A 25,158-nucleotide genomic window follows, 5' to 3' on the forward strand; every position below is an offset into this window, starting at 1 on the left:
TCATGGCCCAATGGTACAGCCCGAGAAGACTAAAACAGAATTTTTTTAAAAATAATACACATGACAGCAACAAAAAGAAAAACCTGGAGAAAACAAAAACATTTTGAAAAATATTTAGTACTTCCAAAATGTTTAGATTTTTGGTTTTATTTATTGATGTGTGTATTTTTGTCCCTGAAGTGCTTTTCATTTTTGCCAAATGAAATTTGCCAAAATTTTGCAAAACAAGTTCTGCTTAAAATCAGTTTAGAAAAATGTGAATATGTTGGTAAAAGTTAGGTTTTATTCTTGCACTTTGGAACTAAAAGTCATCTGATGTAGAGATTTCTCTCCATATGAAGGTAAATTAGTAAAATAGTTTTCAAGTCAGCTGAGGTGACAGCTGGGAATAAAAAATGGCCGAAAATAAATTTGCAAACTTCACTTGATGCAACACAAACTGCACTCCACTCCGGATTCATTCATTGTAAACATATACAGTAAACTTCAACTCTTCCAGGTCTTCTCACCCATCTTTTAAAATGAATGTTCTCGAACATCAACACCACAATATACAAACCACATACATAATGAACACTAGTGCCTTCTGTACATAAAGGTCGTTACGTGACAGTCCACGGAGTGTCAAACTCCACACAAGTACAGTAATGTGACACAAAATAACACAATAACAGTATATGTCTTGCAGAATCAATGTTTAGCAGTTAATAAAGCTGACAATGGCACTGTGAAACATTGGCTTTAGTGTGGATACGAGAAGCACCAAAGAGAAAACAAAAAAAACCCTCCTCAAGTTCTCTGAACCGGGAGGTTTAAATATAAAAGAAAACAGAAGTGAATGACACAGTCATCTCGCAAAAATGTCTTTGGCAACAAAGTGTGTAACAACAGAAAATACATAGTGTCAGTTTAATAGTACAGTACATGTTTAAGGCACAAAGTGTTTGATTTCTTTGTCGTGGCCTTGAAAATATGCGACAAACAGGCTTTTCGGACACTTATCTATCATCTCCTAGCTGGTTTTCGTCTTCGCTGTGATGTTAAAATGTCTTCATTTTTGTTTTTCCATGCCTTAATGTTTACCTGTTGAGCTGGAAAATGTCTTGTAAGACCGTTTTGGGATGTCTTCACTTGCTTCTTGGATAAAATCAAAAGAGTCAGAAGATCATTTGTTAAACAGTTTTTTTGCCAGTGGTTGAGTGCGAATACTCTTACTATCAGATAGTAACTTCTTAAGCAGTTTTAATTCCTATATTCATGTCGAACTAACCGTCTGCAGCAGCTTCGTGTTTAGTGTCGTCATACAACTGTTAAGATAATGTCCTTAACTGTTGCGATTGATAACATGTCTTCCATGTGTTGGACTTGATTTGAACTCAACGGCTTCATCCTTCATTCACTTCTTGTTTATTGCTCAGTAATGTCCGTATCCCATCGATATTCCCATCCCCATTCCCAGGCCCAGGCCTAGGCCGAGGCTCTCTCTCAGCCCTCTGAGTTGCTCCTCTCCCAGCCGAATCTTGTCCTCCAGTTGTCTCTGCTCCACCAGCAGGGCAGCCTTCATCTTCACAAAGTGGCTGGAGAGGAAAAACAAAAGTACACAAAGCAATTTAGCGCTCAAGGACAGTTCGCCGGCCAGGTTGAATGCGAGTCAATTCCCATTCTGATGCGCACCTGTAGTCTCTGTGCTGTTCTGGAGTGAGGCAGCGGGCCAGAACCCGGCTGACGGCCTGCTCTCTGCGATCGACGTGGTCCTTCAAGTCCTGAGCCTCCGACAGCTGCCTCATGAGCTGACGTTTCTTTTCCAGCAGGGGGAGCTACAGGACAAAAATTACCTTATTTTATTAGGTAATAAGGTACCTAATAAAAATTTTAAGAACTTTTAAGATTACTATGAATAAAACGTAATGCCCATATCATGACAGAGACGTACAAAATAAATGCAGGGGACCAAAACTGAAACTTCTTGAGTCTTTTTGTGGTTCTTGGCAGCAGCTTTGTGCTTCACACCTTTCTAGCTAGCTAGCTAATTAGTTAGAGAACTATATGCTAGCTGCTAATGAGCTATATGCTAGCTCCTTATGGCTTGTTTGTTTGCTAGCTAGCAGGTAATGGAACAGAACGGAGTGAGTGAAGATGTCTGCACACAACTCAAACTTTTCTCTGATAGAAAAGGCCCGCTTAAAAAATCTACATAAAAATTTAAGACCTGTGATTGACTTACTTAAGGATTATTTACATGAATTTAAGATCTTTTAAGACCTTCATTTTAGATAAATTAAATTAATGCTTTTTAAGGATGTGCAGACAACCTGACTATAAATAATAATTTTGATCTTTAACATCTGTCCTCCCCTCCCAAATGAAAAGAAAAAAAAAGACTTTTCTTTAATCAGCATTTAATTTCTGTTTCATTATGTAAAAGTTTTCTCCTCACCCGGTCCTGGTGCTCTGTCTCAGGGTCCAGCGTTTCCAGTGTGGTCTCCACTCTGAGCAGCCTCCCAGACAGAGACAGCATTAAGCTCACCACCTTGTCAAGGTCGCCAATGAACATGCGGTATTTGTCCACCTCGTTGGGTTTACACACGGATACCACCATGTTCTCCACCTACAGGAAGCAAAAAAATAGACAGAGAGGATGTTTGACTACTTTTATCCTTGGTGGGATGAAGATACAGATGTCCTCTGGCCTAGAAATGTCATGTTCTAGAACCTACTGGATCTAGAGTCTAACTCTCGCATCATTGATGTAAAAGTGTTGAGCTATTCACTATAGATGGATGAAGAGATGGACGAATAGGGTTTCTGCTGGTGTTGACCAACAACTCAAATTGAAGACTTTTTAAGACCTTTATGAATGGAATTTAAGACCTATATTTCAAAAGAAACGTACAAACTTTGTCCAGCCAACTTGTGATAAATTTGAACTTAGTTTTTTGCACTTACCAGCTAGCTTTGCAAAAAGCTAGCTAGCAAGGGAACATTAGCAGTGAGCTAAAGAATAAAAATTTCTGCCTGCGGCTCAAACTTGTGCCTGACAGAAAAGTCCAGCAAGAAAAAAAAAAAACAACTGCATACACGAGAATAGAAAAAAAAATTAAGACCTGTGATCAGCATATTTAAGGTCAACATACTTTTAAAAATGAATTTAAGACATCTCATGCCTCTTTTCCAAGATTTTCATAACTTTTCTAATCCCAACTTTATTTTAAACCACCATCAAATCAAAAGCATTTTTAAAATAACACAAATTCTTCAGACAACATATCTGATATGCGACTTTATAATCTGAAATACAGTCCAATCCTATTTAGAGAAAGCGCTTTTTAAGACATGCTTGTATAAAATGAGTCGCATCAAGTTTTCAAAGTAAGAGTGGCTGCCAACATGCACAGATGATTTAAAGCACTGAATCTAGTGAGAAGGATTGGACTGGACCTCGTCTCCCAGCTGTGCGTTGGCTCTGATGTCCTCCTGCAGTCCCCTCTGAGCCTCCCTCAGCACTCCCAGCTTCTTACGCAGGCTCTCCATCAGCTGCTTCTGCACAACACAAAAACAACTGTTTCAGCTCGCAGTGAGAAAAACAACGGAACAACAAATTTGAACCGTAATGCGTAGCTGGATTTAAATTTTTTTTCCCCTAGATTGGGCTGATTACACAACAAACCACTTCAAGGAGATTTAAAATCAAGAACTTATTATGGATTTCCTCTGACCCACAAAGGCTTAAAATTATAGATTAAAGTTAAATATATAAACATGTACTTTCAAGAATGCTTGGGTAACTTGAAACTGCATCGACATCACCTCACAGTGATGCTTAGAAAAGATCAAGATTGAGCTTTTCAATTAAAAGTGACAAAATGTACATTTGATGGGTTGGAGTAAGATAACTTTAAAACCTTAAAACATTGTGTCTACTACCCGGCATGGTGGTGGCAGCATCATACTGTGGGGTTGTTTAAGAGTGCTTTATTAATCCCCAAAAGGAAATGAAACTTTGTTGCAACTCATATCAATTTCTTCAATGACTTGTCGTAGCTGCTGACAGGATCTCTTGTTGAGTCAGTATGATAGTGAATTTAGAGAATTCACTATCATACAGACATTTTTATGAACCCTGGTCTTGCTTTTGAAATTAGCTGAAGGTGTTAAATGTATGAAAATTTCTCTCCATAAAAAACTCCTTAAAAGTGGTTCGAAATGAAGCTGTGTCTACCTTGTAGGTGAGCTCGTCGTCCTCGTGCTTCTCTCTGCTGTCGGTGAAGTCCTTCATCTGCGACAGGAGCTGAGCCTTGGCTGCTGACGTGTGATAATAGGACGAACAGCTGGAGCTGGCACCGGACTGCCTGAAGACAGGAGGACCGACGGAGGAGACGGTTTGTTTATGCGTGTGGTTAGAAAAGGCAGCAAACGCAAAGGTTTTTAAAACAGCAGGGAATTCTGAGCGTGTCAAAGGAGCAACGACAGGGATACGAAAATCATCTCAACCCCTGGTGAGCAACTAAACTACAGAGGCAGGGAGAAAAGCCTGAACTGTTCAAACAGGGTTTCTGAGGGTTTAACCAACTCAGATTTAAGACCTTTTTAAGACCGTTATAAATGATATATAACAACAGAAATGTGGAAAATAAAACTGCTTTTTTTATTTAGTAGTGCCGGCAGAGAATGCACCTAGCATTGCAGGGGTTGGCGACAGAATTGAGCCAGTGGCGAAGATGAACGTTGTCCTAGCAACTGACAATAACTGACAGCAGTTATTGGTGATAGATGCAAAACAGCTAGCAAGCTAGCTAGCAAGGGTATATTAGCAGCTAGTTAGCGGTGGCCTCAACCGCCTCCAGTCACAGAACGTAATGAAAATGTCTGCGTGTGACTCAAATTTTTGCCTGACAGAAAAGACCCACAAGAAAAATAAACTACAAAGATTAAATAGTGCCACAACAAAATTTAAGATCTGTGATTAACGGATTTAAGGCCAGATTACAAAGTTTCAAATTAATTAAAGACATTTTAAGGCCTTGATTTTAGACATGCAAATTTAAGACATTTCAAGGCCTTAATTTTTTATGCGATTATTTAAGATTGTTTAACGACATGCAGACACCCCGTTAAAGGATGAAGTATTAGTGACAACAACAGTTCTTGCCCAGGTTAAACTACCTGTCCAGGCTGTTGGTGCTGTGTTCCACAGACTGACTGGCTTCTCCCCAGCTTTCCGTCCCAGACTCTCCTTCGCCACTCGGAGGGAAAAGCTCCAATTCCTCCTCGTCCAGCGAGCCGCTCCCATCGAGAGTCTCAGCCAACGGCGAGGTCTCGGGATCTGGCAGCGTGTCGATGTCCGTCTCCAGCACTGTGACGGGTTGTGCGAAGCACGGCAGCTCGCTGGTGATGGGCATGTCCTCCACGGACAGCTCCTGGAAATCATCGATGTCCGTCTCTAAGGGAACCTCCAGCTCGGCCTCCAGGCTGTGGACGGGGCTCGGGGTCAGAGTTTTTTCCGACTCGGCGTGTTTCTGCTGACCTTCAACCTGGAAGTCTCTGTTTGTGAAAGCCTGCTGATGCTCAAGCTCAACTTGACTGAAGTATGCTTCTGTAGGATAACCCTCTCTCGGTCTGCCAACTTCTAAACCCGGAGAGGGACTATGAACTCCAGGAGATGGGGGTCTCTCCCGCTCGGCTCCAGGTCTGATGCTGGGTAGTGGTTTAAGATCTGGACTGAGGCCCACATTCAACCCAGATGGACTGGAACAGAGATAACATTTCAGAAACAACATCAGATTAAACTTCATAAGTCCTCTCAATACAATGATGTGACAATAAAGACCTTGAACATCTGGTTTCTGTTGCGCAGAAACCAGGTGTTCAACCTTTACGGTTGCAGCGTTTGTTACATTTCAGCTGCTGCAGTTTGATTTCTTACTGCTCTGTGTCAAATGATACAAACTCTTTGAAAAACCTGTTCTCTCTCTTGCCTGTAGTGGCAGAGTACCAAGAACCACTGAAGGAAACAACATGAAAGCCTCAGTAGAAGACATTAAGCGCAACTTCCTTCTTCATGAAATGTAAACAAAAACAGTAGATTTTAGCGGTTGTAGGATTTCTCTATTGTCTTTGGTAAAAGACGATCAGTTATTTTTCCTGTTAATGCTGGACTAAAGTCTTTGTTTTGGTTGCATTTACCCAGAATGCCCTATGCTATAATCCACTTCCTGCTTTTTGAACAGCCTCTGGTTCGCTTGATGTTCATATACGCATTTGGACCACGCCAGAGTTCACTTAAACCAAACCAAGATGTAGGTTTTCAAGCGGACCAGAGTTAGCTTTTTTTGGTTCACAGAGTTCAGTTGTGCATTCACAACTTCCCAAACCAACAGGACATTCTAAGCAAACGACCTAGAGTTTGACTAAAATGGACTAAACATGGCTGTTTGAAAGTGTCAGTATTTCATCTCACCTTCTCAGTCTGGTCTTGGCAGGTAGAGGTGGAGGTAGAGGTGCTACAGGCTCCGCCACAAAGTCATCTTCCCTTTCCACATGGCGTGGCGCCACCGGCCTGAAGGCCTTCCTGGAGAACATTGGGCTGGACTGGGCAACAGCGAAGGCATGCTCCTGAAACGGAGCCGGACTTTGGCTGGACGGTCGAGAGAATGCGCGCTCCTGAGTTTGAGTCTGACTGCAGCTGCATCGAGGACAGGTCTCTGATGCTTCCTGCCTCTCTGGGGGCAGGCTGTAGGACCTCTGCCGGGACTCATCGGGTGGCGGGACGTAGGACGACGAGTGAATCGAGTAGCGTTCCTCTGCGCTGTCGAAGGCGGATGGGACGGGCTGCGGAGCGACAAACGCGGAGGACGTGAGCAGGGCGTGGTGAGACGCCCGTCGCCGGTGGAACTGCTCCCATTTCGGGGGTGGTGGTCTTGGCGGAGGTGGGGTTTTCTTCTTCCTTTGCCGCGCTACGCTCGATGAGTCTCCGCCCTCCTCCATCTCGCTCAGGGTCTGGCTCGAGGCGGCGTAGATAGAGGGCGACCAGCGTTGGCTGGTGTCGAAACGCAGGTCGTTTTCAGACATGGCTCGTCCTCGAAGGTAAAGGGGAGTCGGTTGGGGGGCGGCATTGTAGACATCTCGCTCATCACTGCGACTGACAGGCCGTCTGGAGTCCCAGTGCACCTGATGATGATGATGATGATGCTGCTGTTGTTGATGGACAGCTGGCGGTGGCCTGGACTCCCGTCTCCAGCTGGAGTAGTCTCTGATGGGGAAGGAAAGGTACTTAGATTAATTAATCTTCTTATGCATTGTTACATTTTGGTCTCATCTGATAAGAGCATAAATTTACATTAAAAGCCTTTTTATTTTTCTTGAAAGTTCCAGATGTTTCCTTACTGCATTCCCTGCTCACTGAGTCAGGTCATCTTAGGCCACACATACCCAACATGCCTTTCTCCCTCTCCTACATGTTTACATACATCCAAATACATATAACTGTGCTCACATCTTGAGCATGGATGATTGCCCCACACACTTAGAGCTCATTAGAGCTAAATCAGAGTCAGCCGTGACCAAGTAGGTTTTCCGCCTGCCGGTGCACAATGACCAAACCAGACCTGACGTCTCTGGAGGCTGGTTGGAGCAGAGACGGAGCAGGTGAGCGTCTCAGAAAGACTCCCATCAAAGAGCGAAAGGTGAAGAAGTAATGTTTTATGCCCGATTAACAAATGATGCAAGTCGTTTCCAAAGTGAGGTGCTCACCTCTCCGTCAGGCTGTACTTCCTGTTGAGTTTGGCCGTTTCCTGTTGCGGGGCGTGAAACGTCTGGGAAGAGATTAAAAGAAGGTTAATAACACCTAGGCTGAAAAGCGTTGGGAAGAGGGTGTGTCACTCCACCCTGCAGTGCACTTGAGTGGAAACAAAGCCGATTAGGGTGGAGGCTGTTTCTGCTACATTAAGAACACTTTCTTCCTTCTATTGTTGTTTTCCGCATTCTTTTGTTATCTCTATCTTTTTTATCAGGTACAGTTTAGTTCAAACACTTGCTTGTTCAGTTCTTAGCTGAAATGTTTGTTAGATATGTTAGTCCAAAGATATTTAATTTCAGTTTCATTTAATTTGTCAGAGTTTCACCAACTCAAATTTAAGACTTTTTAAGACCAATATGAATAAAATTTAAGACCTACACAACAGAGATGTACAAAATAAATGCAAGGAACCAAAACTGTGAAAATTCTGGGTTCTTTCTGCGGTTCTAGATAGCAAGCCACATGCTAGCTGCCAATGTCTTGTTTGTTATCTTGCTGGCTAGCTAGCAAGCATGCATTAGCAAATTACAGACCATGATGGATTTGGTCATGTTGGCTGCCCTTTTGGAAAACAGAGGATCTGTTTTCTGTCAAGAAATGCCACAAAAACTGTTGTTCACCGTTAGTCATGGTAGTCGCTTAAGTTTACCTTTTCTATGTTCAATAACATTTAGTATTTCTATAGTAGATCAATACTTTCTTACCAATTTACCAACCAGCTGATCTGCTCAAAACTAAAAGAAAAAGTAAAGTTTTGACACCAAGAACAAACCTACAGATAATTCTTTGCAACTTCACAATTTTGAAGTTTTCCTTCACTGCTAACTACGTCAAACTCTTTAATCCTTATTTGAGTCTTACAAAAATCAAAGACAGTCACAATACCTCCAATAATAATTATCTATAATCCTACAAGACACTACTTTATGCTGGCAGAAGAAGAGTTTAGGGGTGCTTAAACATATTAAAGTCGAGTAGAGGAAGTGGTGAACGAACTTATTGCACTCTCTTGGTTTAGAGGTGAAAGTAACCAGCAGTTCCCCACAGGGTGGACAGGCTGCATAAATATACTATGAAGGAAAAAGAGCCTGCCTTACTGTCTGTGATGCAAATCAGAACATCCAGATGGTATTTTTGTTGGCATAACTTGGGGAATATTTTACACATTCGGCCGACACCTGCTTTCAGCAGCGGGTAATATCCATGAAATAGTGTAAAGTAACTACTAAAGATAATATGTTCTGTTTCATGAATGGCTAATTTACATTTAAAGGTCTGTTGACATTTAAGGAGGCACTGAATGTTGTGATGACAGATTTTTTTTGGCCACTGCTGGGATAATTAAAGCTGGAAGCACATTTTTGCAGAATAAAGCTAATAAAAGTGGCTTTCTGAAATAATATCTTTGCCAGGAAGTCTGCAATGCTTTAAATTGAAAAATCTAAGTACTAGAAAAAAAATGAGCTAAGAAATAAAAATGACAATAAGATAAGTTTAGCTTGATTAAGCTAATAATGATGCAAAAGATGTTTTACTTGGGGCCAAATTTAGCCCTAAAAACAACTTAAAAATGCAGTGCACATTAAGGGACACATCATTTTAACCCTAAGAAATAAAAGATAAAAGCTCACACCTTAATTGATAATGCATTAATGTCCAGTCGGACTGAACATCTGTTGATACTTTCCTAATAGAGGGGTTTTCACAGGCATGAGTTTGTGTCTGCAAAAGCACAAGTTCAGCACATCTGTTCCCGTTAAAAATAGTCAGAGGTAGATTTCAACACTTGAGGTTATCGTCGTGGCATCAGAGCCGCAAGCTTTGATTTGAGAAGGACCACGGCATGGAGGGGGGCAGGGTTCAAGACTCGCCCCCGCCAAGTTTCAGTATAGCAAAAATCATACTGAACAACAAAAACCAGAGTCTGCTTGGCTCAAATATTTGCTGATCTTACAAATGTGTTTAGTCCCAAAACAAATGTCAGTTTTGATTACTTGGTGTCAGATGATAAGGATACTTAAGGGATGCATTTCAGGGGAGTTGTAAAAGTTAGACCTCCGCTCCCCAGAGTCTAGAATCAATTTGCGGTGAAGCTGTAACCCAACACTGCTATTAGCACCAGAACCATAGAGCACTGCCGTTGCCCAATCTCCCCCTCAATTCCACAAACTATTTCAATGATCTGCCGAATTTTCTATGTGAACTTCAGACTTTGACCACAGGCAGGATGTGAGGTTCAGTTCAGACCAACCATTCAACCGCAGAGCACTTGGACAGAGCAGCAACTTGACTACAAATCCAAGAGTGACCACTAGATCCTTTTAGGTGCAAGTTGACAAAGCAGAGTTAGTTTTTAGTCTTCCAGTGGTCAGTTGGGTTAAATCTAAAAGAGCAGTCTGTTTTCAGGGAGGTTGAAAGTTTATTTTTCGCCCTGAAAGACTTTACTTAGACTCAGGACTGAAAATACACTGGATGTTTGGTCTGAGTTGGCAAGTTTGTGAACTTACTGAAAATGTATGCACCCAGAGCCAGAAATATAAACCTGAAATTATATTATCTCCACTATTGCTACTTAAAAGCAGAAAACTATTCCTTCATTAGTGAAGAACGTCAAAAGTTAGCAGGAATAGTGAGATGTTTGAACTATTTTCTACTGAGGCAAGTCAATGTTTCAGTTAGGCAAAGCAACAAAAATGGATATTTTGTACCCAAGTTGGGATTATGTTCTCAAACTGATGAATGCGTAAAGTACAGTAGTTAAGAAGAAGGCTTAGCAAAGCCTCTCTCTGTTTGATCTTATTTGGTTTTCAAACTTTGCCAAATTCAAAATGTTTGCACCATTTTCGAGTTAGAACAGTTTAGGATCTACACAGTCTCGGGAACATACACGGTTTAGTTAATAATGCTAATCCCTTATTAAAGACAATCTTAATATGTCAACTCCGTAATTATTTTGTGGTATTTTTATGAGAAAGGTTTTGTTTCACAACTGTTGTCTCAAACACACAGTGTGACATAACCTCTTTTACCTCTACTGCCTGCAAAACAAAGGTTCAAAGTCTGTTCTTAAAGACAAATCAGAATCAACTAATATTGTTATTAGCAGGTCAAATCATTTTATATGAAGACTGGAAATTTGTCAAGAATCTCTGACTGGTGCAACTTTATTCAAAACCCTACAAACAGACTCATTTTGAACTCTGAACTTGTACATCCATTTATGTCTCTAATGATGAACCCAAGCAAGAAGTCCTCCTACCTCTGTGGGTGTGTAGCTCCTTGTGTTGCACCCCTGATGCAAAAACTCCTGTTGCTCTGGCTGATGATGATGGCTGATGGGATAAAAAGCTGATCCCTGGACTTGGTTTTGACAGTGAGAAAATGTCTGAGGTTTGGGCTGCCAGTTGTGGAATTGGTCCTTAAGCTGGATTTCTCGCTCTTGTTCTCTTGTGCCAGAATGACTGCAACAGTCCTGAGGTGAGGCATGCTGAAAATGTTCAACTCTTTCCTTCTCAACCTCTTTTTTTCTTTGCAGTTCCCTCTCTCTCTGCCTTATCCTCTCTTCTCGCTGAATCTCTCTCAGTCTTGCCCGTTCCATTTCTAGTTCTCTCTCCTGTCTTTCTAGCTGTTGCTGTCTATCCATCTCTCTCAACCTTTCCTCCCTTTCTCTCAGCTGTTCCCTCTCCATCTCTTTCTGTCTCTCCCTAATCGCACTAACAGACTGCCTCCTAGCTTCAACATTGTTTGGAGGATGGACACTTTCTTCTTGTACTCCTTGGTAGGAGTATCTTCTTTGGGTGGAATTTTGTCCTAGATCTCCCGTCTGTTGCTCTCGATGCCGGTCTGGTTGGTTCTGCCTGTGGTTGGACCTTTTTGAGGTGTTTGACACAGGTACGCCTTTGGAAGTCTCCTCAAAAAACTTCATTCTATCCGCAAATGGAAGAATATCTGGCTCCTCTATTCGAGAGCTCGAAGAGGAGCGACTGTAGGAGGAGCAGGAAGAGGAAGTGAAGGCACAAACTCCATGACGCGACCCTGTTACACCCAATACCCTTTCACCCGAGACTCCACACCGTCGATCTCCATCTGGTTCTGGTTGGAGCTTGTGTTCAGGCGTCCATCGCCAACGACGAGCCTTGCCAGCAGGAGCCAGTTCTTCAACAACTCTGATGCCAACACCAAAGCTGGGGACGCCTGGATCCAGAATCTGAACAGACCTGGATTGATTATTGCCCTGAAGGATGGATGTGGTCCGAGTCTGGGAGATGCCACGGTCTGGCTCTCTGGAGGTTTGTGATGTCTTGACCTGTGAAGAGGTTTGGGAATCTTGAGGGATTCCTGGTGTAGCAAAGGCAACTTTGGCAGATTTGTTCTGGACAGGCCTGTTTGGGTCTGTTCCATCTTCACAAAGGTCTGAACATTCCTCTTCCTGGACAGTTTCTCTGCTGCATAGCAGCCCTCCTGGGCCATGACCCCGCTGAAGTTGTGCCTTTTTTCTCTGGATTTCGTTGCGGAGGTTGGTGGCAAATCGTTCACTGCGTCGACGGTTCCGCCGAAAGTTTTTGGATGAGCTTGACTTCTTCGTACTTTCCTCTCTTTCTGCCACTTCCTCATTTTTATCCCCAGTTGTCTGCTTTTCTACAAGCATTTGCTCGTCCAGCAAGGTGTCCACACTGGCAGCTGCACTGAGTGGCTGAAAATCACTCTCTGCCATCTGATCAGAGTTCAGTCGTTCCCGGGTTGATGATCCAGTGGGTTCACCTGGTACGCTTACAGAACGACCCCAAGGTGTATGATGTTGAACTGGTGACAGAGACCTCCCATTTACACCCACAGCTTCCAGCCTCTCAACTGAAGCACCATCCTCACCTTCTCCCTCCAGGAAGACAGATCCTGGAGTTGAGCATCGACTACCTTCCAGTTTATGTGATGTGGGAAGGGTTGAGTCTTCCGTTGTGTGCTGAAGTGATGAAGCATGGGACCACTGGCTGCTGCAGGGCGATACAGAGCGATCAGAAGGGTGTGATGGGTTGAAAGGCTCCAGAGAAGAGTCATTGCTGTTGAACTGCAGTAGCTGAAGCTGAGTGGCGAGCAGCTTCTCGGGTGCACTGTGCCGGTGCAGGCCTGCTGAGGAGTGATTGGTCTGACAGTGGTCAACATGGGATTTCTCTTGAACCTCTGTGGAGGATTCAGAGGGTAAGGAAGCAGAAGCAGAGGGGGTGATGGGAACTATTGAGGTTGGAATCGAGTCAGAGAGGTGCTCTGATGGCGTCTCGGACTTAGAATCATTTTCAAAACTGCCATCACATTCAATATGTCTAAATTCATCAATTTGTCTTTGACTGAAGTGTGAGTGTGTTGAATCTGTTTTTAAGTTCTCGGTTTGGTCACCCTCTTCTGGTGCAGGGAAACCATTTTGAATTCCAGAATCGACATTCAGACAGGGCAGGTTTTCTTTACAACAAGAAGCATCTTCAACCGCAGATGATATGCAATGTTTGTTGGCGTTATTAGTACGACTCCGGGTGGCCCTAAAGCTGTCCTTTCTTGTTGGAGGCTGAGGGGGGTTGTTCTCTCTCCCCACTTGAGATTCTCCATTTCTAACAATGTCCAAACCCCCTTCCCTCTGGTCGTGCTCGTAACAGCACGATGACGGCCGCCCTTTTATCTCGGCGGGCCTAGTTTTTGGCCTGGTCAATGATCTAGACTTGTGCACAATTAAATGTGCCTCATATGGGGCCTCACCCGGCGACCTCCCTAGAGTGGAAGCCTCACCAGGGTAACCTTGATATGCTGGGCCGAGGCTCTGGAGGAGGTTATCCATGGAAGAGGCCTCACCAGGCCTTAGAGGCACAGCAGCGTAGTCAGATGTGTTCGAACTGGCAGAGAAAGAGCTGTAGGCAGAGTCTCGCTTGTTGTTGAAGAGGGTGGGGTCGATGGGGGAATTGTGGGAGTCGGAATATGGCTGTGTGGTGGGAGTTGGTGCGTCCAAACTCTCCATAGATCCCAAGGAGCTGCTTCGGTCAGTGGAGGAGTATGGTCTGGGCAACTGAGACCACTGCATGGACAAGTCACTGCAGAGACAGGAAGATAAATGTCTTACTGATACATAAGAAAACTAAACATTAGAAACAGGTCACACAGCTTCAATTTATCTAAAGCTTTGAGTAGTTCTAACTGCTTTAAAAAATTTCAAATATTCACTAATATTTTTGCTAAACACAGTGCCTTGCAAAAGTATTCCCAACATTTGGTCACTGTTTCCAATTTTATATATAAAAAAAAAAAAAGTGAAAACATGAATTCCTGCAATTGAATTTAACAATCATTCAAAACTTTTTTTTATGACAAATAATAAACATTGAAGTTTGTTGTTGTGACATACCACATTGTGACAAAGGGGTATGAATAGTTCTGCTAGGAACTGTTTGGCCTGCAGGCAGGACTTATATGGTTTCTTCAGGAACACTATGGTGTCAGTTCAGGACAAAAAAGTAATAATGCCTTCACTTCACTGAAGGAGCTATCCTTAAATTTCAAACATGCAGGGCATATTTTCCTTGCATATATAGTTTCAACTCTGCATCTGGAGAATGTGTTTCCTATTAGAGCGGGGCTGAAGATCCACGGCAGCCCCATGTGTTTTTAAAGCCCCTATGAGAAAGACTCTTTAGGCGAAGAAGGATTTCCTCCTCATCAACTCCCAACACCACAAGTCCCAATCTTGAAGCAATCTCTTGATTCCTCTCATCTTCTTTCCACCTTTCTCTGTCATTCTTTTCTTCCGCCATTAGATTGTTCCCATCTCATCTCCTTTATATCAAAGGTTAAATGCCACTGAAACATCGGCTTAACAAACAGCTTCCTTTTACTCTTTTGATGAAAATGCAAACATTTTATAAGGGAACTTCTTCATGGTTTTACTCTCAAAAAAGATTCTGTAAAGGCAACAAACAGCTCAGTTGTACAGCCTGTACAAGCACTTCTCAGACTTACAAGTGTGATGCAGTGAAAGATTTTCCCTCATGCTTGCCAAGGTAGCTTAAATGGATTGGGTCTGCAATGGCCAAAATCCATTTGGCCAGAAATAAGTGTGACAAAGCGAGGGATGAAAATGCTCCAGAAGTTCCCTGTAAACGCAAGACTAAGTCGAGTTGCTGGAACCAAACCAAGATTCAGCCATCACCCTTACAAAATATGAGTCATTGTTAATGGTCTGTTGAGCTGAATAAATTTGCATATTTTTATTCTTAACTAGCTACATACTGGGAAAAAAAGATTATATTTGACCACTAGAGCAATGCAGACAAGTGCTGAAAAACAGCCTCCGATGTTCAAGTTTAACTTACAACCTGGACCATAACCCAATGATGGATAAGTGTTGAGGGAAAACAGCTAAGAGATCTTTTCCAGGGCAAACAGCAATGCAATAAATGTCACTTATACTTAAGAATCAATGTAATTCTCAGCATTTTAACCTCATGGAATTGACTTGTGACATCAATAAACCTTCACCCACACACATGTTTTTCTCAGCCCACTGTGCAATTGTAGTTTCACATCTTTGTGAGGAGATTATTTCCTGATGAAATCCATAAAAGACATTTTGGCAAAAGGAGTTCGTATTGGCTCTTAAAGTTAGCTGGGGCAGGTGGGAGGCATGCAGTGTTCCCCAGCCTTGGTTCAAATGGTTTGAATTGATTTTGTGAAAACCCCCCACAAGGCCTAGATACATTTTATTGTGGTGTTTCTTTTTTTTCCAGTAAAGAAGAACAGAGTGATCCCTCACCCTTTTGTAATTCTTTGGTGTCTTATTCAAACAATGGCCAAAGTTTCCAGGGAGACAGAGGAGGGGAAAGCGGAGACAGAAAGCTCTAGCGAGCTTTCATCTCAAACAAGTATTGAGGTCTAACAAGTAGACGACCTCTAGGCAGTCTCTGTGGTATTTATGATTCACATTTCATGGTTGAAAAATCTCACCAGCTGTAAAATACTCCAACCTGGTAGAACTTTGTGTGAACACAGTCTTGTGTTTTGTTGTGTTATGAAGGTTACTAAAGGAATTCCCCATTTGTCTTTAAGGAAGATCAGTTGTTTCTTATTGTTTTTTAGATTCTAATCATGCACTTTTTGCTACCAGATGATGTCCCAGTGAGTTTTTGGCTTCTCTGGTGATACACATGGCTGGGTTTTAAAAAATTCAAACAGCTGACTTTTCTTAAAGTAAAATGGGGAAATTCCATTATTGTACCATTACACCCAGCTGTTTGAGAGTTCACAGCAGCAGGTGGGGGAAGGGCAGCCAGCATCATCGCTGGGACCTTCTAAAACATATCAAAATTGTACAAATGCCAAATTATCTGTCCATTTTGAAAGTAACTTTCTAAATCACTGATACATTGATAAATTTGCCGATGTCTCATAACAACATCTTTAATTTGGGACCATTTATTTCAACCTATTTCTCTAAAAAATTTAAAAATTAAACAGTGACTAATCTGATAACTTATGCCCGATGAACCCAAGTGCAAAACTGTAAATGTAAAAAAAAAAAAAACCTTTCTGAAAAGTTAACTGCATCCCAAGCCACTGACCACATGGCTTCAAAAAATTTTTTAATAGTTGTACCTGATTAACTGCTCATATATACCGAAGTGCAACTTTTTGGACGGTTGTCCAAAAAGTTGACTAAGTTGATTTTAATTTGTGTTAAACAAAATTTTTGAAAAAATAAAGCAAACTGAAGTAGAAAAAACCTTGAGGCTAGACCAGCAGTCACCTTTACAATCTAAAGAAAATTGGTCTCGAACAGCAATATATATTTGCGTCTTGGGAAAAGAGAAACGCATCAATTATCAATATATGTTATGTATATGTTTATCGTACAAATATTCATCAGTACAACAATGCAAGTTGAGACATTTTAGCAAAGATGACAAACATCATTTGCAGAATACTATAAAATCATTTCAGCAAGTATGTTTCTCAAAACATGTGCTTCAAACATATTCCTTGTTAGATTACTTAAGTTTCATTTCATATTCAATTCACTGACATTGTGATAAATGACGAGCTAAAAATAGCCTTTCATACTGTCATTTGGCTCATTTCTGCAAAATACTTTCTGATCAGTCACTGCAATCCTTGGAGAAGGGCTGAATAGCTTCATTTGGTTCTGGAGCTAAATGTTAGTGTCTCTGGGGGAGTAACAAAACCAAACAAAAGGTGGCATATACAATAGGTGGAAGAGAGGCGCAATGGACAATAACTAGTATGAAGGTATGCCGAGACTTTAAAATTCAAGCTTAAAAACTACAGACATTTTTTGTCCTACCGTTCCTACAGCTTAAGGTCTTTTTCATGAAACACCAGAGAACATATTAGAGTTTTCTCTTCATAGAGTAATGCAGAGCTGCCCCTCGCCTACTTGTTGCTGCTCTTCCTCATAAATCCAGAAACGACCAACTTGTCACTCTTGATGTAGCCCTGTTTTAAAACTACAATTGGTGAAGATGAAGAACACAAAACCTTTTCTTAAGTTTGTAAAGAACTATGGACAAAAAATACTCAGTGTGGGAAAGAAAGCTACATTATCTGCATGAGAAAATTTTTTTGGGAAGGAAGTGAGTGGAGTAGGCGGCTGTATAGATTTGACCTGGTTGACAGAGAGAGGAAACTAGGATATAAGGTCAGAACTGGACAGGAAATGACAGTCATTCCTGCCCAATCAGAGACCAATCTGGGACATGTGAGGGCTGATGCAGAGATACACCCAGGGATCGTGTAAGGTCGCTGGATTAATCCTCAGCGTGTCAGCTAAACACACCAACAACAATTTTTATTAGCTGATCAGAATGGTGAGAACAGATAAACTTCCTTCCTTCAGGCCTCATATTGTGTCGGTGCTTGGATAAAAACACAAGTTGCACATTACAAATACATTCACACTGTACAGATTGTCCTCTCTCTTCAGACAAACACAGTTTACTGGATGTCTTCCTCTCTTTGTCCGCATGTTCCGGGAGTCACATGTCATTGTCCAGAGTTATGCCAGGAGCTGCCTCCTCATGTGTGTGTGTACTTGTCTAGATATCCTATTTAGGAGAGTTTCTGGCATATTTACTAACCTTCTAAGAACCGATGGTTCTTATGGGCACAATCAGACCTGATATGGTGCACCCCCTTGATTAGACTTAGGGGTTAGGTCTAGAGACATGGTGTGAATTAGATTTTGGTTAAGGGAAGGCTTAGGAATATATTAATAATGGTTTGGATTACACAAAAATGTAGAATCTTAAATAAATGGTAGTTAATATGCCACCTTGGGTGAGGGGCCTTAATAAAAAGTTGAATTTCAATCAAAGTAAAGTGTGAAATTCTAGCCACTTGTACTAAAAACAGTTCTGAAGCTTTTTCAACTCAATGCAATCTGTTTCCTTAGATAAACACTTTTAAAAGTACTTTAAATAATTAACTGAGGTAAATTATTTAAAGTAATTATATAATTACTTTAAATAAGTAATTATTTAAAGTAATAATTACTGAGGATTATTACTGAGGATCAAACTGATCCTCAGTTTGATCATGAGGATCAGTTGGAATGTATGACTAAACTGAATCAATTTTTTTGAAAAGTACATCGAGATGAAATTTTTTTATTGGCAGTATATAAATAGAACTGAATTGAATTAATACCAGGTCTTATTGTGGACAGAAATACAAAGGTGTGTGTGTTCTTGTTTATGTAGCATAATCAGGACCTGACATTTACCAACCTTATGAAGACCTATAGGTATTATGAGGACAAAAGCCGAAATCAAATATGACAGACCCCTTTTTAAGGATTTGTGTTAGTTTTAGAGGCTTGGTGTGAATTATATTTTTGTTAAGAGTGATTTAGGAATATATTGGTAAAGGTTAGTGTAAGTCTTAGGATTAGGCAGCCATTACTTAAATTAATGGAAATCAATGCAAAGTCCGAATATGGGTAGAAATCCAAACCTGTGTGTGTGCGTACAGAAACTGTGGGAATGAAAAGCCAACACAAACACACACACACAGATGTACTGGTATCTAATCCTCGTAGGACTATTAAATCTAATAGCAGTGCATTATATCACTGATTCTTATCATAAGGAGAACAGTACAAACCTCTTACATAGCATGCAGCTGACAAACAAGGACAGTGCAGCTATTTTTATTGTGAGTCAATATGCAGACGCCGCAGACTTCCTCTTTCTTTCTAACAGATTACAGTTTACCTCGGTGAGATCATACAGAAACACAAAGGGTCTTGTATCTACAGCACATGGTTGATTTTAGTTCAACCTGAACGGACAATACAGTCCTCCAACCCTGCTGTGTTACAGGAACAAAAATATATCCATTATACTTGACACTGAGGTCATGAAGGTTGTCAGCTGCCTAGCTCCTCAATTATTTAACAATGTTATTGTTTTAGCTAAAAATGTCAGATGTTTCTAAGCTGTAGCCAGTTTGTTTCTTGCGTCAGTTCAAAAAGTGGCTAAATCTTATTGGCTTTTGGGTAAAACATAAGCTACAGACACAGCATTTGGCTAATTTAACAACTTAATTAAAGGCATACATATATCCAGCATATAACAAATAACTGATATGCTTGTTAATGCTTCATGAGTTGGCTTCTTAATTATGTTTTCCTGGTGTGCTACTTGTTATTTAGGTACTTTCCCAAAAACTACACTCCTGGGGATGAATACAGAAACTGAAATGTGTGTGTAATCTCCACAAACAATGCAAGAAGGGCTTTGGATGGATCCATAAGTTTCGATTTCATATAAAGTCGAAACTTTATATGAAGTCCCAACTTCATATGAATTCTTCTGAGAGCGATGTGATTGGTTATCACTTTAGGATGTTTGAATAGGAGCCGAAAATAGATCAATGCTTCCTGCGTGGGCTGTGTTGACTATAAAATGTGGTGATGTCACTTGTTTCCTGACAATTGTTGGTTTTTTGAGATTGAACCAGTCACAGAGAACAAAAAAATCCCCGACACTGCCTTGCAGCTTGAAAAAAAATCTGATGGGAGTCACAGGAAGGCAAAGAGTGACTCAAGTGGACAGGATGACACACTGTGCAAATAAAAACTGCTGACAAGCATAACACGTTAGACTATTTGGGAAATCTAAGTTTATCAATTCAAGCTTAGTTAAGAAATACCACAAAAGATCACATTTTTGTGTTTGTAGCCTTTTTTAACAGAAAATATCAAACTACACCTGGAATAAAAGCCTTAATATGTCACCAGTTGCATCAAACAAAATATCAGACACTTCTTAGCTTGATCTGAATGTACAATAAGCACAGAATAGAATTTAATCCCATATCAAAATAAATAAATACTACTGGAGTGGTCTGTTTTACGTCCTGCCTGTCTCTACGTAATGAAATGCTGCTATCACGTACTGCCAAATGTTCTTAAGTCAGTATCAAATTATTAGGTATAACACAAAGTATCTGTGTTTTGTTCACCAATTTTTCCCGCCTTTATTTCCATTTCACAGTAAAAAGAACCATAAAGATCTTTGCTTAAAACAAACATTGGAGTCCTCTTTCTTTAACTTACAACAAATGTTTTCAGAGAAAGACTGAAGCATCTCTGGGTTCTTGTAGCTGAAAAGCAACTAAACGTTTCTCCTCTATTCGTTATAGAGCTCTGATATACAGAACTTTTCAGATTTCTGTAATGAAAAGCTCCAAAAGGCTTCAGTCAAATGTTGCTCTAAAAGTTACTGTCAAGTAAAACCTAGAACTCAATCATTTTACTGGTTATTGGTAAATGTGAGGTCAGTCCATCTGTTGTGTCTCACCTGTTGTCGGTTGTGTGCCAGGGTAGGGTGTAGGAGCCAGAGTGGAGCTGCATGACAGACGGAGGCGGAGGAGGGGGGAGCGGAGGGGAGTTGGTAGGAGGGGGTCGGGGGGTCAGGAGCGGAGGAGGCGGAGGAGACTGAGGAGGGGGCGGGGGCAGCGGCTCCGACAGCTTGGCCAAGTGCCAGGAGTGAGGCCTGATGAGAGGAACGCTGCGTCTGCGTGAACGAGAGAGGAAGACCCAGGTCAGGATTTATTCCCAAAAGAATATTCATAGTTTAAGATTTCAAATTAAGCCAGTAAATTACAATTAACACAAGCAGAGGAATTCAGCAAAATGTGTTTTTGGATGTGACTTCCTTAGAAGCTGTTTGGACTTTCCCCCCGAGCTGCCATAAAACGCTCATCTCACATGAGCAGTAAGTTCTCCAGTTAGAGCCGAGGCCAGGCATTCCACCGTATCCCAAAATATTCCCTAATTCCTTTATACAGACTTCCGATCTCACACACTGGCCAGATTCAACTGAACCCCCCACAGAGAAAGTGTGAATTTAAGAAAAAAGAAACAAAGAACAAAAAAATAGTAAAAGAAAAAAAGGGGGTCCGGGAACGGGACCAGAACAGTATCGATGTATGATCACTGGAGTCTGAAAGAAAGCTCATATCTTTTAAACCAACACACTGTCAGGTATGCTGCTGCTGGATGGAAGGAGCTAGAAAACCTGCTGAGTTGACAGCTAAGGTTGGATAAGGTTTAGCTTTGGAAACATGAGGTCTGTCTATAAATACAGCTGCTGCAAAGCACAACGGATTTGAAAGGTAAAATCGTTACGCTTCTAGCTGAAAATGAGTAAAATTGATAGGCAAGAAATAAAGAAAAATCTCCCTTTGTTCTGTTAGAAAAGGCGAAACGTAAAGACTTGATATATAGATGGATGGACGGGTTGATGATACGACTTTTGGAGAAAGAGACAGAAAATTAAGTCTAGGTATATACAATATATAATTAACACTATTATTTGGACATATGCCAAGAAGATTTGTACTTTGAAAAAAATAGAGCTGGGTGACCTAAATTTGAATTCCCAGCACCAGCCCAGAATTACAGAGCCGAAAAGCTCTGTAGCTATATATTTCTAAAAAACAAAAATAGAGAGGCAGCATCGGAGATTTGAGATCTCAACCTAAGTCCAAAATCCGTAAAACGACACTATTCTGGGTATTTCACAGAAGCACTTGGAGGTACAATTAAGGAAGAAGAATGCAGACCCTGGCACCACGAGGGAGAGGAAAAGACCGTTTTTGAGTATTATTGTTTATGATAAAGCAGGAGCAGGAGACCCACTTCCAAAATAAACACTGTAGTTTCCTGGTTCTGGCTCCTTAAGACAGATTTCTATCTGATTGTTCAACTTTGCTGACAAAGTTGACATAAACTTTCTCAGTTATTCCTGAGAAAGTTTATGTCAAGCATACCGCATATGCGCTTCTATCCGTTTGTTTGTGTGGGAACTATCTGAAGTCCAGCCAGACAAAATGCCATTATTAAACGCACCACAAGTATTAGTGAAATGCCACTTCAGTACCACTTCCTGTTTCATTAAGTTCAACTTTTAGAGATTTACGACCAAGAAAAAAACGAAATGAGTGACGTTTGACAGAGAATTTGATAACTGAGGGGGTGGGAATAGAAAAATGACAGACAAATATCCCAAAATATAAGTTGTGTTTTACTGTGTTGCCAGGGAGAAATAATGTGTTTATTTTAAAACCAGATAACTTATCCTTTTCTCCAAAAGCAAAGTGATCCCGAGGTTGGATCAGAGATGATGTGAAGATTAAAACTCTGAAATCTACAACAGACGGTTGTATATATATTTTTTCTCATTTTTACCGTGTTAACTTAGTAATTTCAGACTATCAGTAAAACATTTTAGCAGAAGAATGTGTGGGAAAAGCCTTGCAGCATGTATGCATCTATTCTGTCCGGCAAACATGATTTGCAACGTGTCAGAGCTAAGTGAGACTCTTAGAAATCCTAACCACACTAAAGTTTTTTTGGGGGGTTTCTTGACAGTTTAATGGCTTTGAATGCATCAAGAAATACACAGCTATTAAAATACTTTAAAACTGCTTTAGATACAAGTACAAGTTAATAATTACAAGTAAATCACACATACCAGAATTGCCATAACACTCCACATAGATGGTGAGTTGCTGGACAAGAAGAATAATATGGCAGACAAGAGGAACCTCCAGAACTTACAAAGGGGAACTCCTCACGAAAGTCTGTGAAATGCTGAGCAGCTATGTGCACTTCTTTTATGTTTTAGCTATGTTGTATTTTATAAAGTTGGGTCTTATGTATGTAATCAAGTTTTTCTCCCATCAATTTTCTAAATAAACCCAAGTATATTAGTAGACATGCATGAATGTAGCCAACAGGAGAGCTAGCTAGATAGCATTTTTCCATTTCTGAAGTGGTAATACTGCTTCTGAGTAACAAAGTTAGAAAAACTAACTAGCACTAAAACCTGGCCTATCTCAACCTAAGTTCGCAGCCTCACTAAAAGGGAAGAACCACTTTTGTCAGGTGCTGTAGGGCGAGGTTGAGGGACACTGCTTAAGGACTGTTTAATGGCTATTTAAAAGTGCGGTTCTCCATTAGTCAAATTTAAATACAAAATCAGTTTCCATTGAATCCATAAACGTTATTTCTGACAGGTGATGTGCCAGTCTGAAACTCAAAAATCCACTCCGGAGTAAATTTCCTTTTCAGTTATGAACTGGAGATGACTCCAACATCAATTTATTAGATGCCTCGGCAGACTGGCAAATGTGAGTGTATTAAAGCAAAGTTGCTCCAAAGTTATCGTTATGAGTCTTTAACCTCTCTGTCCTGGAAATGTAGGAAATGTTTTGGAAATCTCAGTGTGACCGTATCTGGCTCAAATCTCTTGGGAAATAAATGGCAGGTCAAAACTTTACAAAAACCAAAGATCAGAAATCTCAAATCTCCGATGCTGCCTCTCTATTTTTGTTTTTTATAAATATAAATACATTCAGGTCTCGAGGTCTGAGGGAATCTTGAATTTAACCAAATAAAGTTTTAGAATGACTTCTGCTTTCTTCTCTCTGACACTTTAATCTACTAGGTAACCTGTTGCTGCTTGAAACAACAACCAAAGAGGAATCACATGAAGTCTATTTTGAGTCCACTAAGCTACAGTTTGACAGATAAGAGTAAATCCTTAACCTGAACATAGAGATAATGACTTATCCCACCACTTCTGTTGGCGTCTTTTTGTAAAGAAACCGAGAAATTCGTCAAAGTTAACAGAACTTTCTTTTTCTAAATATCCTTTCAGAATTCTTGAGCAGCTTTTGAGCATCTCGAACTGAAAATCTAGTTAAAGAGGGAGATACTGACAACTAAGATCAAAATCAATGAACAACAAAGATCAGAATTCAAGAGGGGGAAAAGCTCTGACTCTGAATGGGCCTTTATGAAAAGATTTGCTGGAATGTGGCACTTAATGGCCAGAAACAGCAACAGCTGACTGAAACCGCAAAGGTCACAGCGCATAATCAGAGTCACACATGAAGCCTCAACAAAGCACTGAGCAAATGCCAGACAGACGGGAAGATATGAGCTCTGACAGAAGCTGCTGCAAAGCGAGACGAAACACGGACTTTCGCTAAGGTGAGTTTGTCTATGAAAATGAGGCAAACCTCTAATGAACACCTTCATTTTCTGTGTTCAGATCCTTCACAGATGGAGTTGTAGAGCAGATGTAAAGTTTTCAAAACCTACCTGACAGCACAGGTATCCACTGCTAAAATGATCCAAGCTCAGCCCTTGGGATCCTAGACAAGCCGAGTTCAAGTTCAGATTGTGCACCGTCTGCGCTAACGTCTCAAACTTCTTCCACTCAGAAGGACTCGGCTCAGATCAGATTCATCAACCCGAATCCTCTTCCCTGTCCCTCAAGCCAGTTGAGGTCTGACGAGAGTTGGGATGTCATGCAAACGAGTGACACCTGAACGCCTAAGAGCTGACATGAAGAAGTAAAGTCAGCTTCTGACCAAGAGGGAAAAACCAGCTGACGATCCTCACATCCCCTCTCCCTCCTTCTCCTCTTTTCCTCCTCCTCTGCTCCTCTCGCTGGAAGACAAAACATGGCTATGTCTCCCAACTGGACTCGGCATATCTCTCTCTCCCTCTCTCCCATCCCATTCCTTCCCTGCCTCTCTCTTGCCCCCCCCCTCCTCTACACCAGGATGTGCGAGTCCGTCAGAGAGGAAGCCTTGTGGCGGACAGATAAAGCGCTGGACGGCCCGCTAAAATAATACCAACAGTTCCACACTGTTATTGTTTGACAGGAGGGGAAAAAATGCAGAGGTACTTCCTCCTTGGACGTGAGTGCGTCGGCGTGCGCGTGTGTTTGCGGAGCATGAAAAAGAGGTCTGAAAGAAGTAAAGAAAGCAGAGACTTTTTGAACAGACGGGGGGGG

General features: G+C 41.2%; 1 protein-coding gene across 2 annotated transcripts in view; it reads right to left on the reverse strand.

The window, feature by feature from the left end:
* Positions 1-261: 261 nt before the first annotated feature.
* The window catches only part of shroom4 (shroom family member 4), a 68,080-nt gene continuing 43,183 nt past the window's right edge, over positions 262-25,158 (reverse strand). For both annotated transcript variants that reach the window (XM_008435344.2, XM_008435345.2), the window contains exons 3-12: positions 20,647-20,862; positions 11,055-13,869; positions 7,750-7,811; positions 6,458-7,249; positions 5,164-5,745; positions 4,220-4,349; positions 3,439-3,540; positions 2,438-2,608; positions 1,675-1,817; positions 262-1,577 (exon numbers count right to left, since the gene is read on the reverse strand). In XM_008435344.2, the coding sequence (XP_008433566.1) occupies positions 1,415-1,577; positions 1,675-1,817; positions 2,438-2,608; positions 3,439-3,540; positions 4,220-4,349; positions 5,164-5,745; positions 6,458-7,249; positions 7,750-7,811; positions 11,055-13,869; positions 20,647-20,862 (5,176 nt within the window). In that variant the 3' untranslated portion in view covers positions 262-1,414. The remainder of the gene's footprint in view (positions 1,578-1,674; positions 1,818-2,437; positions 2,609-3,438; positions 3,541-4,219; positions 4,350-5,163; positions 5,746-6,457; positions 7,250-7,749; positions 7,812-11,054; positions 13,870-20,646; positions 20,863-25,158) is intronic.

Source organism: Poecilia reticulata, linkage group LG18, assembly GCF_000633615.1.
Source record: "Poecilia reticulata strain Guanapo linkage group LG18, Guppy_female_1.0+MT, whole genome shotgun sequence".
Taxonomy (NCBI): Eukaryota; Metazoa; Chordata; class Actinopteri; order Cyprinodontiformes; family Poeciliidae; genus Poecilia; species Poecilia reticulata.